General features: G+C 44.7%; 1 protein-coding gene across 1 annotated transcript in view; it reads left to right on the top strand.

Moving 5' to 3' along the window:
- The window catches only part of CFAP61 (cilia and flagella associated protein 61), a 290,455-nt gene that overhangs the window by 134,119 nt on the left and 137,395 nt on the right, over nt 1-18,941 (top strand). Inside the window, exon 17 of the mRNA XM_045980366.1 lies at nt 166-300. Coding sequence (XP_045836322.1) covers nt 166-300 — 135 coding nt within the window. The remainder of the gene's footprint in view (nt 1-165; nt 301-18,941) is intronic.

The raw sequence follows: 18,941 nt of genomic DNA, 5'->3' as shown, positions 1-18,941 counted from the left end.
ACAATTCATTCCTCCGCTCGAAGAGTCTGTTTGTTTATTTGCTGATTTTTCCCCCTCTCCGATTTGGCCGAGTTCAGACTTTCGTATTTGTAAAGCCGCACGCAGGCATCTGTGCAGCACTGCCCTCACGCTCTCTCCCCTAAAACAGAGATTGCTGTCTTTCAGTTCCAGAACTCCTCTGCCCACTCCCTGACATCCGCCCTTCATTACTTGGTTCCCGTGCGGCCACGACGACAGATTGTCTATCCACTGGAAAAGCTTGGCATCAACGCTCCATCAAAGGCGGTCTCCAAGGATCCGGTGGGTAGCCGGGCGGCAGCAGGCAGGGAGGCGCCGAGCCAAGTCGCGCGGGCGTGGCAGATGGGGTAGCAGTGCCGTCTTCTCGGGAGCAGGCTGCTTCTTAATTACCGGGAGCCTGGAGCTCGTGCCCTTACAGGGGCGCCCTGCCCAGGCCCCCCTGCAGCCCTTTCCCTCAGGTGGTTATTTCACAGAAACCTGAAACAGGGGCGGCCTGATCCCTGGACGACAGACCCCACGGGGACGCTTTATGTCTCTGCCCAGGTCGGCGGGAGTCAAACTCACAACAAATTTCCGTTTTCTTTCTACTTCCTCAAACGCAGGTTCCCCCTTTCCACTGATGTTTTGTTTGCAAGGCAGAAGTGGGCATTCACAAGTCGGACAAAGCTGACAGGGACAGCAGAGCCGGGTCCTAAGCTGGGTTTGCTTTAACCCCTCTGTGGGGAGTCAGGATGATGAACAGGACTCTATGAGCTGCCCTGGGGTGGCACAGGGCTTAGCCTTAAAATGAACAACCCCGGGATGCGTTTATTACCAGAACAGAAGAAACCCAAATAGAACCTAGACTGCACTTTCACTGAAAATGCACATGTGTGTGTACACATGGCTATGTTCAATGAATTAGCTGGGAAAAAAAAAAAAAAAAAACCCGATCTTGTCAAGTTGATGTGCATATGTGGGCTTGTAGTATTTGTAGACACTTCCATTTAAATAAGTTGAAAAAGAAAATTCCCTCGGTGTGCTGACATTTGTCTGTTGTGAGAGAGGAACGTGGAAGGTTTAAACTCTCCAAAAGATTAGCCAAGGAGTTACTCGATACGGTGCTCAAATAAAGAGCTTGGGCAACCCCAGCACTGCAGGAAATATGTCATTCTGCTGCCCCAGCTCTCAGTGTGCAAATGGGTGCGCTGGGTGGGGCGGGAGAGGGGCTCCATCAAGACTCGGCTGAGTGGCACCTGCTCACCGTAACCAAGGCTGCTTAAATCCTGCAATCATCCTTACATTTGTAAAACAGACAATAAATTTATATCTCTTTTCTGATAAGTTCTAAATTTATATTTGAGGAGTGACTAAAAATCAATAGCAGTTCTTTCCCTCCTTAACTCTTTATTATATGGAAAAGGTCAAGCATATACCGAAGTAGAGAGAACCAGATAAAGCAGCGCTTCTCATCCTGTCTGTGCTGAGGGACCTTAACCTCTTTTTAAATTTTTTTTTTCAAGGTACAATCCAACATAGACTGATAGCTTTGTAAAAGGTGAATTCCTTAAGAATGAGTTTAACAACAAAGAAAGACAAAACTGAAGTCCAATTTTTTTATTATTAGATCAAACAGACACAATTACTCTGTCCAATTGTTATAAAAGTTGCTGACTGCTTCTCTCCGTCTCTGTGTTTACATCTTCCAAGACGAATGACAGTTTGCCAATGGGCCCCTGTCTCAGACCCCATGTTGAGTAGCACTGAGCTTCAAAAATGTCCAATTCTTGCAATTCTTGGCCGATTTTGAATCCTCTACACCCTCACCTACTTCTCCTTCCTCCTTATCATTTTGAAGCAATTCTCAGATACATATATTTCATCCAGCATCTTGGGTAGGTTCTGGGTAGCAGGGCCCAGAGCACTGCAACTTACAGTCTGTCCATGCTGAAGGTAACCTGGAGGACCCTTGGGATGGCCACCAGATAGTCTGTTTTCGGATTGGACTCCTTTGGAATGAAAGCCAAGACCCACAGGTTTAGCACAAAGAGAGTGCCTTGGGGTCATAGAGGGTGGCTTCTTCTATCACGCCCTGAAAGAGCTTCCCTAGAGTCATGGTGACCCCAGGAGAAGGTGCCTTCCTTCCCAAGGATGCAGCTTCTGTGTCGGATCAAGGTAAGGAGGAAAGTTGCTGCCCTTTTGCACTCACTGCTGAGAATCCTTCAAGGATGGACAGACCATATTATTGGGCCAGAAGAAGCTGTCACAGGACTCCATTGCCTTCAGCCCTTCCAAGGAAAGGAAGGAATGCAAAGCTGTCATCTGGTTACCAAGAACAATGTTTTTGTGAATACCAGGAGCTTCTCCCCACCTCTACCCCCAGGAATCTCCAGAGCCTGGAGCTCCAGGTGGGGATAAAGCCAGAAAAAACATTTTGTTTCATTCAAAACAATCTTATCATGACTTCTCAGGTTGGTATGAATTAAAATCATTACTTACATTTCATAAACTTTTCTGTGATAATCTCAGTGTGCCGTGAGTGCCCTGTAGAGCCCTAGCTCATTTAGAGGGACAGCAGAGATGGATTGTTTAAATCACTGGTCCAGGGAGACAACCACTTATCAGACGGGTGGGGCTGGTGCTTTGGTACCTGCCATGTTTTGCCATGTTGTCTATTGTATCTGTGAATTTTGACTTTTGAAGAAACACTTCTGCTGCTACTTATTGTACTCCTCCTTAAGAAGGTTCTAATAAAGAATTAGATTTAGCAAACATGATTTAGTAAATATTTCAGAAATCTTAAAAGTTTTATCGAGGGATTATCAAGACCATAATCCACATGGGACAGGACTGGATATTCAAAAGTAAAAATGCTAAATTATATTATTTAAAATTGTTTTTTCTTTTCAACATTTTAGTTGGATTTCATGCTTTAGGTCAATTATCTGAGACAAGGGTGAGCCAAATAGAAATTTTCTAGGACAAATTTCTATAGAGTCCTAAGAGCATTGTTTTCTTAGGAGAGCAGTAGTGTTGTAGCCATTGAACTTAGTGAAATTGAGTGACTGTCATTACTAAATGAACTCCTTTTATTTTCCCTTCAAGTTTGCTATACCCCCTAGCAGATGGGGGTTATATGGCTCCTTCACCATGTCCGCACATTTCCCTAGCTGGGCACTTGCCTTCCATACCTTTTATCCTACTTAAACCATCTCAGAGTGACCACCCATTCCCTTGCTTTCACATAGGAAGCCAGTCTTCAAGGGAACAGATCACTCCAGGCATGAGTAATGGGATAGAGAGTGTTTCATCTCAGTGGGTTGCCAATTTGAATCTGGCACAAGCCAGCAGTGATTGAAATTCATCACTGTTGGCAGGGAAATATGTCCCCACCCACCCCAAGGCCCTGGTGGTTTCTGCCTGGTTTGGATGATAGGTGTCCCTGCCATAATACCTTCCCTATCATTGTATTAATTGACTGCCTGCCCCATTTCGGGTCTTAAGAAAGGACCTGGAAAACACATAAATGATTTTCATCACATATTACAGAGGTAGGTCTCAAAGATTCATCATAATATCTCCACAGTCAACCAGTATAGAGAGAAGGCTTTTTTTCTGACCAAGACTGTAACCACATAGGCCAGGCTTGGAAGACTGATTTCTCAGCTTGAATTGTCCATCTTGGCCTCACATTGTGAGAATTATTGGGATGGAATTTTTTTTTTTTTTTTTTTTTTTTTTTGTAATGAATCAGCGCATGGTCCACATGCATGAAAACCATGGTCAGGGAAATACTCAAAATGTGGCTGAATTAATTCAATGGCCATATTAATAAAAGACTGTGGAGCAGTTTGAGCCCCACTGACTTTGGGATGGTTCTATTTTCTTTCCTTTCCTGCTCCCACATAGGCATTCAGAGATAACTGTGACCCCTGCCCTCTGGGAGTTCACAGACTAGTGCCAGTGTTAAAGTGGGGACTGTTGTGGCTAGTTGAACCAGGGATGGGAAAGGGCCACACTGGTCCCGGTGTTGAGAGCCAAACTCAGGGGGAGGATCCACACCGGGGCTCTACCATCGCTTGGTCAGGAATGCGTTTGTTCTGACACACTGTTTCATTTCAAATGAGTCTTACTTATGATATGAAATACCAGAAAATCTGCTTTGAGCTGAAGCAGCTCCTGCCCTCACTTCAGCCTCATACGTGCTCCCCATCATCCACTTCGGTGTCTTCAGCTCTTCATCTTGGTTTATGGGATCCATAGAATTACAGTGCGAACTCATCTCTCTTGCTTTTCTTCCCCCCAAAATTTTTGGGACCAAACCAAGCTTTTATCTTTCAGATGATGCAGGAATCTCATTTTCAGGGCAATCGATGCCTGTGGTTATTTTTTGTGGTGGGTGGTTTATTAGTGATGGTCTTTTAAAGTCTTGACTAATGAATTCTTTGAGGCCTCCATGTTCCCTTTGTCCTTCTACAAAGGAAAATGACGGTTTATTTACCCCCCCCCCCCCCCCCCCCCCCGCCTGAGCTAAGTGCTGGCGGGCTTTTTCCTGGTATGTGATCTCTCAAGAAGATGTCACTGACTGGCATTCAGTTACCCTTTGAATTGTCCCTTTTCATCTCGGCTGTTCTTCCCCAGTCCTGCGGTAATTACCATCTGATGGACTGTTACTGGATACTGTTTCACTTGTGCATCTGCTGCCCTAGGAAATTGCATTATTCTCCTAGCACCTGCTAAATTTTCCCCAGCCTGATCGTCCCCAACCCCTTCTTTAAACTTGGGAACTTTGGCTGCCCATGGTTAGACTCCTTTGGTTGTAGTTGTGGTCATAGTGTGTGGTGTATTTTGAAATCAGCCCTTTGGCATCTCCTCGATAGAGGTTACTAAAAATACGTACGTGTGTTTTTCGACATCACATATGCCCTGATCCTCTCAATGTGACCATGGTGATAGGATCTTGAAATGAAATTAACGCACTTTAAATCACGCCCACGAGTCAAGGGTGCTTTTTCAAGCCATTTCTCAGCCATTTGCACTACCTATAGGAAGTGTGTTTGCTCCTATTTATGATGAACCCTTTTCTCTGACATTCTTAGGATAGTTTACAGATGTTCCTTCATGAGCTCTTTTTTTTCTCCTTCAAACAGTACAAGTTCTGTGGTCATTTCATTCCAGTTCTCTGAACACTATCTAGTTTAGTATTATATGCAGTATACACGCATACAACAGTATGACTCGTGCCATCAGTGATTTATTCTCATTATTCTCATAATTCCTTCCTTTTAAAATTACAGAAAAATCGCAACAGCAGCGATTTCTCCCAACAGTATTGAGCTCTTACTAAAGGCTTGCCATGAATCATCCCATTTGACACTCACATCAGCACGTGTAAAGAGTCGTGTAAAGAGTCAGGGCTACTCCCCTCCTCAGGGTACCTAAAGAAAACAGGTTTCCAGGGAAGGAGGGTAAATGACTTGTCCAAAGACTAATTCACTGGCAGAGCTTCAGATCTGGATGGCCGACTGCCAGAACTCTGCCTTCAATCGTCATAACATATATATTCTCTTATCTAAAAAACAGAAGGGCTGCTATCGCCAGTCATTGTAGGAAGGACCAGAACTACAGAAAAAGAAGATGGCTTGACAGAAGACCTTTGGGGATCTCCCAGATCTCTGGCACCAGCTGCTTAGTCAAAAGGTGACCCACAGATAACTGTCTTTCCCCCAGAGAGGTCTGGATTTTCCTCTTGGCTCAGTCCTTCATTCTTGATTCTGATTCCGGGCCAACCTGACCCTGGCCGGGCTCACCTGGGAAGGAACAGATGCACGGGGCCAGGCTGGTGTGGCAGGGTCAATTTTTAGACACCCGCTGATCAGACTATTGGTACTTCTCTCTCTAGCTTATTGTTGCAAACCTTTTGAAATAATAGTGGCAGCTGTTGGGAAGGGAGGCAAAATATTAGGATCCCATACATAGGTTATGTTATGTTATAAATTTCTCAATATTCAGTTCTGTGCTACATGGGGCTTCACAGTGTTCTTAGAAAGTGCTAGAAGAAATGCCCTGGGAAAGTGACTGAAGGTTTGCCTGGGAGGCCAGGGATGGATAGGATATGCTCTAGTGGCATAATTGACAAGCCTGGACATTGTTTAGAAATTGACCTGTAATCGAATGCCAGAATGAGATCTTCGGGGTGTGATAAGCTAAGACACTGTGAAAAATAAAGTTACTTCTTAACAATCTCAACATCAAAAATCAATCCTATGTCTTATTCTCATTTTCTAGGATAGATATCATAGGACAATCACTCTCTCTCTCCCTCTCTCTGTGCCTTCATCCCTCCCTTTCTCTTTAACAGCTTTATTGAGACGTAAGTTATATGCCAAACAATTCGCCCATTTAAATTATGAAATTTATTAGTTTTTAGTATATTACACAGTTGGGCAAACAATACCATCTAATTTTAGAACTTTTTTTTGTCACCCCAGAAAGAAAAGCCCTTAGTAGCTATTCCCTACCCACCCCTTTCCCCAGCTCTAGGCAACTACTGATTTATTTTCTGTTTCCATGAATCTGCCTACTGTGGACATTTTGTAGAAGTAGAGTTATACGATGTGGCATTTTGGGACTGTCTGCATTCACTTAGCATGTTTATAAGGTTCATCCATTTTCTTGTGTGCATCCGTACTTGATTCCTTTTCTTTAAGATTTTATTTATTTACTTGGGAGAGAGAGATTGAGAGAGCAAGGGAACACAGAGGGAGAGGGAGAAGCAGACCCCTGCTGAGCAGGGAGCCTGATGGGGGACTCAGTCCCAGGACCCTGAGATCATGACCTGAGCTGAAGGCAGATGCTTAACCACTGAGCCACCCAGGCACGCCTACTTGATTCCTTTTTATTGCTGAAGAACACTCTATTATACGTATCGGCTACATTTTACATTTTATTTATCCATTAATCAGTCAATGGGCATTTGAGTTGTTTCCACCACGTTGCAAGGAACATTCCTGCACAGGTGTTTATGTGGCTATATGTTTTTGTTTCTCCTGGGTGTGTATACCTAGCAGTAGGATTGCTCTTTCATATGGTAACTCTATGTTCAACATTTTGAGGATCTTCCAAACAGTTTACACCAGTGACTGCACCATTTTGCACTCTCTCATTCTTGGATGAGACCCAGCATTCCTGCTAGTAAGTGGCCAAGTGCTGGTCCACTCAAGGCCATGGCCAGGCAGTATACATAATTCTTTCAGTTTGGAAGCGGGGCTTCTCCACCACTCCTGGAGAGCATCATTCTTGGTTGACTGTACACCCACAATACTAGCTTCAGTCATTCTGAAAGCAGAATTTTTTCTAAAATCTGAACTCTCCTGATCTTATCTTCCTTGCTTTACCCTCTCTGGCTCATCAGCCTTCTGTAGGCTTCCATGCACAGTTAGAAGAGCTCCAGCAGCAGGAGGGGGAAAAAGCCCATCCAAACCACAAGAGAGAAATGGAGAACTTCCTGGTTTTTAAACCACCAGCCTGTCCTTTGTTTGAGTCCACCTTTCCTAGTGTTACCGCTTTTAAAACAGCTCCGAACAGGAAAAAAAAGAGAGAGAGAGAGAGAGAGAGAGAATCCTGGGGCTTTCCTGGATGCTGATCGGGTTCTTGCCACAACCCGGTAGGAAGAAGAAAAAAATGCATTCTGTTCCCTGCAGAGCCAGAGTAATGAATACCACAGAGGTCCAGAAGCGCCTCAGGATACATCAGCTGCCTGCTCTTGCTCTGGAGGGCTCCTGGGTGGACCTGGGCTCCCTGGGGCAGGAACTGGCCTTCACAGCTAAGTGGCTTCTTCACAATCCGCCCTCAGGGAGGAAAAAGCAAGGCAGCACCAATAGGAGGCTTTGCTTTGTGTATTTTTAAATAGCTGGGGATGTAAAATGACAAAGGGGACAATTAGCCCTGCAGATGCTGACTCTGACTCAAGAAGTTACTTCTTTTCCTCTTGATTAAAAAAAAAAAAAATAGACCGTTACAAAAGCAGTCCATATTTATAGTAGAAATTTTAGGGAAAAATCAATAGAAAGAAAATCCCTAAAAGCTGCAATCCTCTCTCGCTAGGTTACCTTTGTTAATATTTTGGTGTTTTTACTGTTAGATTATTTTCTGTGGGAAAAAGAAATACATGGCGATCAAATACGGCGTTGTGAAACACACCTTTTCACTGAATATATCGTGAATGTCTTTGCATGTTACGAAGTATTCCAGAACGTCCCTTTAGTGGTTGCACTTGCCCTATGACGAGCGACCCCCTAACCGTCCGTGAGTACTTCCTGTGCCGGGCTCTGTGTCAGACACCTGCACCGATCGACTCACAGAAGTCAGGGTGTCATTGTCCCCGATTTACGGGGGAGCAAACAGGTGAGGAGAGGTTCGGTTATGTAGCAAAGCATTAAGCCCAGCAGGACTTGTGGGACTAATACGAAGCCGCTTGATTTCTGCCTTCTGTAAGTGTGCTCTCTGTGGCCGGGTTTTGCCCACCCCCACCCCCACCACCGTACCCAGGCAGAAAGTGGGAAAGGCCTGTGACTTTTCTGGTCAGTTTTAGGTAACAAAAGGTACATGGGTCACCCCTCCAAATCACAAAACCTCATCTTCATTCCACGAAATGTCCAGTTTCATTTCCTGTAATAATCAAAACTCCCTTTTCCTCTGAAGATTAGAGTTCCTGCTCCCCCCTGCGGAAGCCCGTAGCTGAGGAAGGAGGGCAGAGAGGCCCTTTTCTCTCTAACTCACCAAGCCCCCCACTTATTTAGCATCTCTTTAGCTTATTACAGTTCGGGGTGTTTTTCTTTAAGCCTGTTAGTTTCTTGTTATTTAGCTATATTCCTGGTCTTTGTGAAACTGGGGGCCAGGGCAGGGAGGAGGGGCGGCGGTGGGGGGGAGGGATTCCCTATGTGACTGCTCTTGTCATCAGATGGCTCCTGCTCTGTGGGCCGGACTCCTCTTCTCATGGCGGGTGCTCGGTTTCCTCAGAGATTCCTGTCACTGGGGATCTCCCACCCCCATCCCCTCGTGCAGGCAAGAACCCTCTAGCTCTGCAGCCTGAGTCTTAATCTCCCCTCAAGGTGGCCCCCTAGGAAAAACCCCCGATAAAAGTCCACACCTGTCAACAGATGGCCGCTGCAGGCCACCTTCCCTTCGTTGCGCAGCAGCAGCCACCGACCTGACGTGCCTTTCAGATCCCTTGGGCAGAAATCACGTAGCAGTCCACTTGGTCCACTAACTGTGGGAACTCATGTGAGGGTCACTGAGGGCCCCCATGCCCTTTTCTTGAGACGTAAAGTGAAAGATGAGGCCATTCCCATGTCTCCTCTTTGGGGTGGAGTGGCACCTGACCTAGAGCAGATCATTGTGGCTCACTGAGGAAATCTCCAGAAGAATCTTCTCTTATATCTATTTTTCTTACCTTTTTATATTCTCATTGTGCATGATGGCTTTAAAAGTCCTTTAGCCAGTACTTGTCTGCCTGCTTTGACATTCTTCACAAGACGAGCTTCTGTGGAATGTAGCACCCATTGTCTTTGGCCTCTGATGTCCTGTGTGACATAACTTATCCCAGGCCAGACAGCTGCTAGGCACAGGCTTTGGGACCACAGCATCCTGGTGCCAGATCCCAAGATTCACCAGTGGTGTTGCTGGCCAACTTCCTAATGTTGGTCATTTCAGTCTTTATCCAAATTATATCATTATGAACAATGCTGCCTTGTCCATTCTTATTATTTTTGAGGATATTCATCATTACGTCCTTTCAGCAAATTCCTGGAAACTGTTTTGCTAGGTCAAAGGTAAAGCAACTCTTTCTGGAATCAAAAAACATGAAGTTTTAGAATTTAGGAAAATGGAAGTTATGATTCCCTACTTTGAAAAGATGATTTCTCTTTGCAATGGGTTTGCTTTGTCTAAGTAAACCACCAGCATGCAGGAAGCCCATTTTAATTGTCAGATATAAATGTTTCGAGTCAGATAATGAGGTCTACAAGATGGCAGTGTTCCATTTTCCCATTTTTCTTGGGCTCCACTGAATCTCTCCATGGAGTCTCCACTCCACCTGAAGGGAGAAGTAATCTCCATCAATTCCAAGTAAATTTTACCATTTAACATTTAAATGGAGTCCATTCAGGAATTCCCCCCCCCCCCCCCAGTGGTGAAGACATTACAGTTCTCGAGAGCCCACGAAACATCTTGGCATCACAAAGGCATGGAGGGGTTGGGGAGAAATGGTCTGGTGCTCAGAACTTCAGCTTGTCCTAACACATCCCTTATTTTGTCATCCAGGTCCCCAGTTGATCCTTAACTACTTGCAGTGGGGACATTCTCTTCACGACCTTGGGAACTGTTTGAGTTGGGCATGCTGTTGACTGGAGTGTGCTCTTCCTGTCTGTCTTTCTCAATATATATCCTTCTCCCCCACACCCCACCCTCTCTTTCTTTCACCCCCTATGCTTCCCTCTCTGGCTCCCTCCCTCCGGCCCCCCTCGGCTTTAGGAAGCTCATGACCTGCCTTATCTTCTTTCTTGCCCTGACACCACCCTCAACCATCTCCACCCTTCTCAGAACAGGTGGCAGGGGCATCCCTGTGAGGCACAGATTGCTCTGCTCCCATATTCCCATGTTCTCCAGAAACTCTGTGAGGATCCTGTCCCTGTCTTCCACTTTCATGGCTTTAACCATAGGGAAGGAGAGGCCTGTTCTATACTTGTCTCTCTTTCCCTCCTACTTTCCTCTTCAGGTATTGGGACAACAGACTTTGCTATTACCATGTGTTCTTTTGAAACCTGTCGTTTAAGAAGTGAGGCATCAACTCTGACTTCTGATACTCAAAAGTCAGGCTTTTCTGAGACTCAAAAATCTTCTCTCAATCTGCCATGAGTTTTGAAAAGAACTGACCTACTCACTCTTCTGCGGCTGTCTGTCCAATGGCTGGTGTCCCCTGACTGCTGCCTGAAGGGTCAGGAGAAGTCATGCGTCAACAGGAACAGGAATGAAATACATCTGTTAAGATTAAGTAGTACTCCTCCATGATGATAACAATAATATACACATAGATTGCAGACAAAGAAGGCCCCTGTGGGGCTGGCCCACTCCCTCTGGCCAATGGAGGGATTAGAAAAACATAGCCCCATTCATTATGAAGCGATTTTGTGTCCATGGATGCACATATTATAAATCTAACTTTTAGGTCCTTTCATGAAAGCTTTTAGATGTTGTATCTTGTTAATAAATTCTAATTTAAAAAGGAAAAAAAAAAATGGAAGAGAGAGAGAGATAAATCAAGACTCAGACTCTTAACTATAGAGAACTAACTGATGGTTACCAGAGGAGAAGGGGGTCGAGGAAGGGAGGAAATAGGGGATAGGAATTAAAGAGTCTGCTTGTCCAGATGACAGTAAGTAAAATGATTTTAAAAATAAATAAATTCTTGTTTTAAAAAGTAAGATATACTTTCTTGGAAGATGCAAAAGACTAGGGAAACAGACAAGCCAGCCAGGAACCTAGAGAGGTCATACATTCCCATGGAGCTCAGGTGGATTTGAAGTTTTCTACAATTTAGTAATTTTCATAAAGCCTTCTGAGTTCAATTGTCCTCATTTACACACTCACCAACTCTGAAGGGAAAGTGACATTTGCCCCGATTTGAGGCAAGGGAGTAAGTGGGCCTTGCAAGCCAAAGTGCCGGCTACCTTCTTGCCCGCTCTGGCCTGCCCCCTGCTGCCTCAGCCCCCAGGATCCCACCATGCCCGCTCCCCGCACGTTGCCCCCATCCCAGGGGCAGCTCCAAGTCCTCTGCCCTCCATCCTCATGCTGCCACCTTTCTCTGGGGTTGAAGCTCTTTAAGGAAAAATAAAAACCATTATCCTGTCTGTTGCCTCCAGACCATTAAGCTGAGTCAAGATTACTGACGTCACGATCTCCATGGTAACCAACTTAATAAGCAAGAAAGAAAACAAAAAGGGCAGCTTAAAAACAGGAGGAAAAAAAAGAGAGAGAGATAGAATAAATAGGTATGGAAGGAGCGTGGGAGCCGTAAAGGTTTTTTATTGCTACTTGTTGGAGATCTCAAACACGAGTCGACACCAGCAGGGGCAGGCCCCAGCCGTTCCGGCGGCTGAAACCCCTGGTAATAAACATAAATTACATCCTATACCCTTGCTCCTACTTCTCCCACTCTTCAGTCGTGTCCCAGCTTCTGTTTGTTCTGTTTTTGTAATATAATTCAGTGCGTTGAAATGATCACCATGGTAGTTGTTATAATCAAGGTTTTTATGGCAGTTTATGTGTTTAACCAAAAGGAGCCACGCTGCTAGGGAGCCAGTCTGGGACAGTGCTCTCCCGTCACCCTGGTGAAGCTCCTCTGGCTCAAACCGTCCCCATTGTCACCTCCATTCACTGACCCTCAGTGCGGTGCTCCAGTGAAACCAGAGGGGATTGTTGATTTTAAAAATTGAACCATGCGCTCCCTTTTCTTTTCTTTTGCCTTTTCTTTCCTTCCCTTCCCTTCCCTTCTTCCTTCCTCCCTTCCTTTCTCTCTCTCTTTCTTTCTCTTTCTCTCTGCTCCACACCCAGCATGGAGCCCAACAGGGGATTTGAACTCACAACCCTGAGATCAAGACCCGAGCTGAAATCAAGAGTCAGACGCTTAACCAACTGAGCCACCCAGGCACCCCCAGGCATTTTCTATCACAAGTTTTAATTTGTGAGCTGGTCATAAATGATGTCTGGTAGTGTCCCATGGAAGTGTATATAATTGGCCACTATTTTAATTAGTTTACTAAACAGCCTCCCTCTGTTCACACTGGGTCTGGAATCACTCTGTGTTGGTAGGACCCCAACTAGTGGCCCCCTGGGCCATGTGACTTATAACAGCTCACCCCTCCCTTCGTGTCATCAATAGGGGATAGACACGCAGACAGATACACACCTGTGTTATCTGATTCACTCCAAAGGCAGGGGTAAATGCCAAACTCTGAAGGCGTTTGGGTAGCTAGATTCAAGCCTATGCCCAGTACCCTGTCCATGACCTTGGTTCGTCACCCCTTTTATCTTGTCAGGTGTAGGCACCTGACTCTATTCTTCATGGGGATTTTCCTACCATATCCCCTCTCCCTATGTGTTTTGCTGTGCAGGGGCTGTTTGTTCTGGAGGATGCTGCCTAGGGCCCAGGAACCCTTGGGTCCTCTCTGAGCAGCCAGGCTGAGATCCAGGTTCCCTTCGGCATGAAGTGAGACAGGACATGAGTGACTTGCCTTCTGGTGACCGGCCCCACTGCAGGACAGCCCACCAAGCCCAAATTCAAAAAGAATCTCCAGGCCCTAAGTATCCAAATGCATCTGTTTATTTTGTTCTGGTTAATTAGGGATTTATTTCAACTATATAAAAATATGCATGCATATAAGAAAAGCAGGAAAGAAATACATACCAACAAAAATAGTTATGCTGGTGTTAGAGGGAAACTTTTTGTAAAGATTTTATTTATTTATTTCCCAGAGAGAGAGAGAGCATGAGACAGCATGAGAGTACAGGCAGGGGGAGCAGCAGGCAGAGAGAGAAGCAGGCTCCCCGCAGAGCAGAGAGCACAATTCGGGACTCTATCCCAGGACCCTGGGACCATGCATGACTTGAACTGAAGGCAGATGCTTAACCGACAGCCACCCAGGTGCCCCAGGGTTAGAGGGAATTAAAAAAAAAAAAAAAACAGCTCTGAATATCATCTTTTGCAGAGTAAAACATAGAAAAACATTAAATAATTCAATGAAACTGTTCGATTGGTTTCATTATATTTCTCTGCAAATAAAAAAAGAAAGCCTGGGAGGGGATGGAAGATGAGAGGTGGGGGAGTGGGGTCAGGAAAACCGCTCTGGTAAAGGTCGTTTAAGCAAAGACCTGACCCGAGGGGTAGACAGGTGTTGTGGGGGCCAGGAGGAAGGAGCTGATTTCCCTTCTTCATACCTGTCTGAAACCTAGGCGGTCCCAGGGCCTGCCCCTTGCCTGCACGTGAGGACCTCCTCCACCTGGGCACACTCCCATGGCGACACACCCAATGACAGCACTGAAGCTTTGCCTTTGATTTCAGTTAATTTTTTTTTTAAGATTATTCATTTATTTATGTTTGTTTGTCAGAGAGAGAGAAAGAGAGAGAGCACATGCAGGCAGAGTGGCAGGCAGAGGCTGAGGGAGAAGCAGGCTCCCTACTGAGCAAGGAGCCCGATGTGGGTGGTGGGATCATGACCTGAGCTGAAGGCAGCCGCTTAACCGACTGAGCCACCCAGGCGTCCCAATTTCAGTTGTTTATTTTTTTAAGATTTTATTTATTTGACAGAGAGAGAGAGAGATCGCAAGTAGGCAGAGAGGCAGGCAGAGAGAGAGGGGGAAGCAGTCTCCCTGCCAAGCAGAGAGCCCGACATGTGGCTTGATCCCAGGACCCTGAGATCATGACCTGAGCCCATGCCCGAGGCTCAACAGAAAGAGCCACCCAGGTGCCCTTCACAGTTATTTTAAATGAGTGGCATGCCACAAGCCCAACAGATGCAGTTAAACGTTTCAGATTTTGTACTTAAACCTTCCTTTTCTTGTTAACCTCCCATAGCTTGCTCAAAGCACTAGCAGAGCTGTGTGGAGTTGTAATGCCCCTTGAAGCAGTGACTTCTGTTTTTAATAAAGGGTAAAAAAAAAAAAAAAAACTTAGATAAGAGTTCAGAATTTCAGGTATCCAAATGATTGGAAAAGGTTAAATACTTCCCCTAGATGGCAGTTGGCCTCCCAGGAATTCCTGGGGAGGGCACTGTATCTGTTTAAGAAAAAAATGACAAAGTAACTGCTGTTTTGAAGGCTTTCCTTGACAGATGTGCAGAGTATAGAAATCTATGTATTATTAAATAATTCTTTATAATATGCTTAAGAATAAGCAATTTGTAAGCCTGTTTACGTTCTCGCCATCTGGGTGCATTCTGTCACCCATCTGTTTCATGTAATTATGTAATTATCAATATAAGGAAAGAATAGGTGATATAATTAACAAGAAAAACCGATCCACACTGAAGAGTAAAAATGACATGCATCTGTTGAATTGCTTTTTGTTTCTCTTCCTTCATTGTTAACTGTTTTTTCATTTCACAGTTGCATTCAGGCTGTCGGCTTGTATCACACCCACAGGAGAGCTGTTTTTGCCATGGTGTGCTCTCGCATGCTCTCTCTCTGTCTGTCTCTCTCTCTCTCTCTCACACACACACACATGAACACACTCAGGGTGATTAATAAAGTATCGGGGAGCTGACGTAACTTTGAAAGAAATGAGCAAGGTCTTCTTGGTATTAATCATTGATTCTCTACCACTGGGAGAGCCCTGATAGTCATTTCCAGAACACATAATATGACAGCTAGAACTCGAGGAAATATTTAAATTAATTAGTGACAGATGGAAGGACCAGGCCAGGGTGTGTGGCCCTCACACAGGATATTGGATAGAGAAACTGCTTTAGAAAAATTCCCCTGCTTGGTACTTTTAATGTCAAGGCTCAAGCAATATGTGTTATTTCATGATAGTATAACAATCCCAGTGGATTGGCTTAACTTCTGCCCAATCCCACTAGTTAGTCATGCGAGTCGTTCTATCATGTAATGGATGAAAATGATGATGGCTTCCTGGTCTTTATGGACAGTGATGCAGAGCATGTGGCCACCATTCCTCTGCTTGCTTGGGCTGGGCTCAGATGCTCTCCCTCCATGACTTGCAAGCAGCAGAGGGGTGCGCATGTGTATATTCGTGGGGGGCATTGCAGGGATCTCCACTCCTGCTCTCCAGAGGATGGATGCTCCCCATAGGAGTTCTCCCCAGCAATTGAGGAAGCCCTCACCTTGACCAGACCTTAGATTTCAGTTCTAAGGCACACAAAGAGGGGCAACCCCCTGACCCATTTAGACGATAGTTCTTACTGGAAATGAAGGCATTGAAATCTCCACATTTCCTTCCACTGATTCAAGATCAGGGGCAGGCCTCCTGATGTGCTGTGCAGACCACCTTGACCCTCCTTCCAGGGATAACCCTCCCAGGGCTGTCTCCCCTGCTCCCTATTCCGGGTGTGTGTATGGGAAGGGAAGGGAAATCCCAGAGCTGGGGGCCCATAAAAACTGCAGAATAACTCTCACCAAGGAGCTAAGCCTCGCTCACAAGCTGAGCTAGAAATCTCTAATTCAGTCATTTCTTGACTTCTGCCTAAAGCTATGTTTTTAAAAACAGTGCCGTGCACCAAACGTGGCTGTGTTTCCTCTTGCTAGGTGAGCATTTCATGTGTTAAGATGGTGGTGGTTTAACAACCTCTTCTCCTCATTGCGTCCAGTGATGGAGCCTCTTGGGCACAATGGCTCAGGCCAGGCCTGGCTTGCTGGTTGACCTCCCATCCCGGGAGGCTTATGAAGGGGCAGTCACTGACTTCCCACCTCCACTGTTCTGTGATCAGGAAGAAAATAAATAACTAGTTCCCACCTAGGTTCCTCTCTGTTGCTTTGAAGAGTTTTCTTTGATAAATTCTCCATCCTCCAGTCTATTTGTATTTTGAATTATTACTTCTGTGGATTTTTTTTTTTTAAGCCATGGATTCCCAATGAACAAATATATAAGAGAAAATCATTAGGCCCTCCGCAGGGAGAGTATTTTAAAGGAGTAAGTAATAGGGACAAATGTGGCTAGATTTCTCAGGGGATTTGGTGGGTTTTGACTTAATACTTATTTCCTTAATTCAAAGTTAAAATGATTTAATTGCAACCATACTGACTAATCCATCAAGTATTTTGAAAGGAAGAATGCCATCTGATTCCTAAAGAACATTTCTTGTGTCATTTCTAGTTTTGAAAAGGTTTTAACAATGATTTCTTTCAAGAAACATTTCAGCTTATATTTTTGAGTCTTTTTTTTTTTAACAAAAGAACATGGAGTGGTGGTTCCTCATGAGAAAATTGTCGTAGAAGAGGTATTTACATATATATCCTATTCAGCTAAAAAAATCAAAATGAAAAAAATCCTTGTATTTTATACCAAACCCTATTAAAAATCATTAAAGCTTAGACTAAGTGGTTTTCACTTAACCCTCCAAAGTGGCATTAATTTTTCAAGTGGTAACTGTTGCTGAAGATGCTATTGTGCCCGTGTGATAAATGTTTAATGATTTGGTAGTACATGCATGGCTTAAAATCCATTATTTATTGCACCTTCGCTTGCCTGGCAAAGGTGATGATTTTATAGCCCCAGCAGTCATGCAAACACATTTATACCAAACCGATGACTGATAATAAATTTCCTTACTGTAAATGTCAGTGGGTTTCATGTGTTGCTGCCATTACATCTTGTTTGGAAGCCGAACGCTACACAGTTATGGGAGGCGCCAGATGGTGTCATTAACACGAACGCTGGGACTGTTTACCGCTGACGTGCATGTGAGAAATTAAAAGGGCGGGCCTGGCCTGTCTTTGCACTGAAGCATGATGTCAGCGGTGCACAGGTGTAAAGACAGGGCAATATGCTTGCCTATTCCCTTCCATCCCACCAAGAGGGATTTTAGGGGATTTCTTTCTGAAAATAGTTTTGTGTTTGAATATAGAACAAGGTAAAGCAAAGGCGAACCTTCTCCCGAGGACTCCTGCTTGATTTTGTGTGTGTGGGGTCTCAAGCACCCTGAAAGTCACACCTGCCATCCCATAGGTGATTCCCACATCAGTGGCAAGCCAGCTTCTCTTCCAAGCATGGCAAGGCCTTTGTACTAATTAATTATAGCAGGATTGTTGTTGTTGGTGGTGGTGGTGGTGGTGGTGGTGATGGGGTGTGTGTGTGTGTGTGTGTGTGTGTGTGTGTGTGTTGTAGTTTCGGATATTTAAATGCTTATTTTGGAAAATTTCTGTTGAGAGCATGGAATTAGCATTTCTAAAAAGTGTTCAAAATCATTAGGAATTGATTCAAAGAATGAGGAGAAGAAGGAAAGTGAAAATTTTCTCAACTAATTTCTTCCATGCAATGGGCTCATCTGTTCATAAGAATTTGCAGTGGGATCAAGACCTTGATTTTCCCAGCTCCAATGTGAAGCATCTGAATGACTGAAATTAGCCTACCGTGTTTGAGTAAAATGTATCTCTGTGTTAATTGGGCAGTGGCCACTCCCATTTATTGTTTGTCAGTTTCTTCCTGTGGCGGTTTCTGCTTAGCTCCCTTCTTTTCAATTTCAAAAGAAGCCGGTTTTTTGTCTTCCTTCCTCTTGAACCCATTGATTCTGACCAAATTCCTTTGAACTTTGTTTTTAGCCTTAACATTCTCCATAGGAATTTGCAGAAAGGCTTCTTCTCTCCAAACAATCATCGTGCATTGCTCTCACAAAAAAGCCCAGGGAAACTTTGGTGTGCAGAGTTTTCAAGTCATGTGAAAAAGAATACAAACCATTGTTTGCATTGAGTTGAAAGAGATAGACTTAATTCCTTCAGACAAACAGAGGTACAATTGGAAGTCAACAGGAAAAATGAGCCTAATTGAAAGACTGAAAGTGCGCTTGAGGGCACACCTTCCAAATGAAAAAGAGAGTCGGGCCTTTTAGCTTGCTCCCAGGACATGCAAGCATGTTGAAAATCACCGGGGGGTGAAAATGAATAGTAGGGAGACAGTGCGACTGAAAAGCTGTATCTGGGAATAGCACTCAGTTGGACAGAGGTGCTCAGGAAAATTACTTCTTTTCCTCCATGGTTGTCATTTTCCTAACAAATGAACCAGAGGCCTAAACCAGCAGTGCAAATAGTCACATATGTGACCTGAGCAAACAGCCTCTCCCCTAGGAGAATGGAAAGTTCTCATCTTATTCTGTGCCCAGAGGTGGGAGATGGCAGAACCAACATAGCTGGTTGTGGGTTTTCTCTCCCAGCCT

Source organism: Meles meles, chromosome 16 (assembly GCF_922984935.1).
Source record: "Meles meles chromosome 16, mMelMel3.1 paternal haplotype, whole genome shotgun sequence".
In the NCBI taxonomy this organism is placed as follows: Eukaryota; Metazoa; Chordata; class Mammalia; order Carnivora; family Mustelidae; genus Meles; species Meles meles.
Note: the sequence above shows the minus strand (reverse complement) of the source record. Positions and strands in the feature narration are given on the sequence as shown.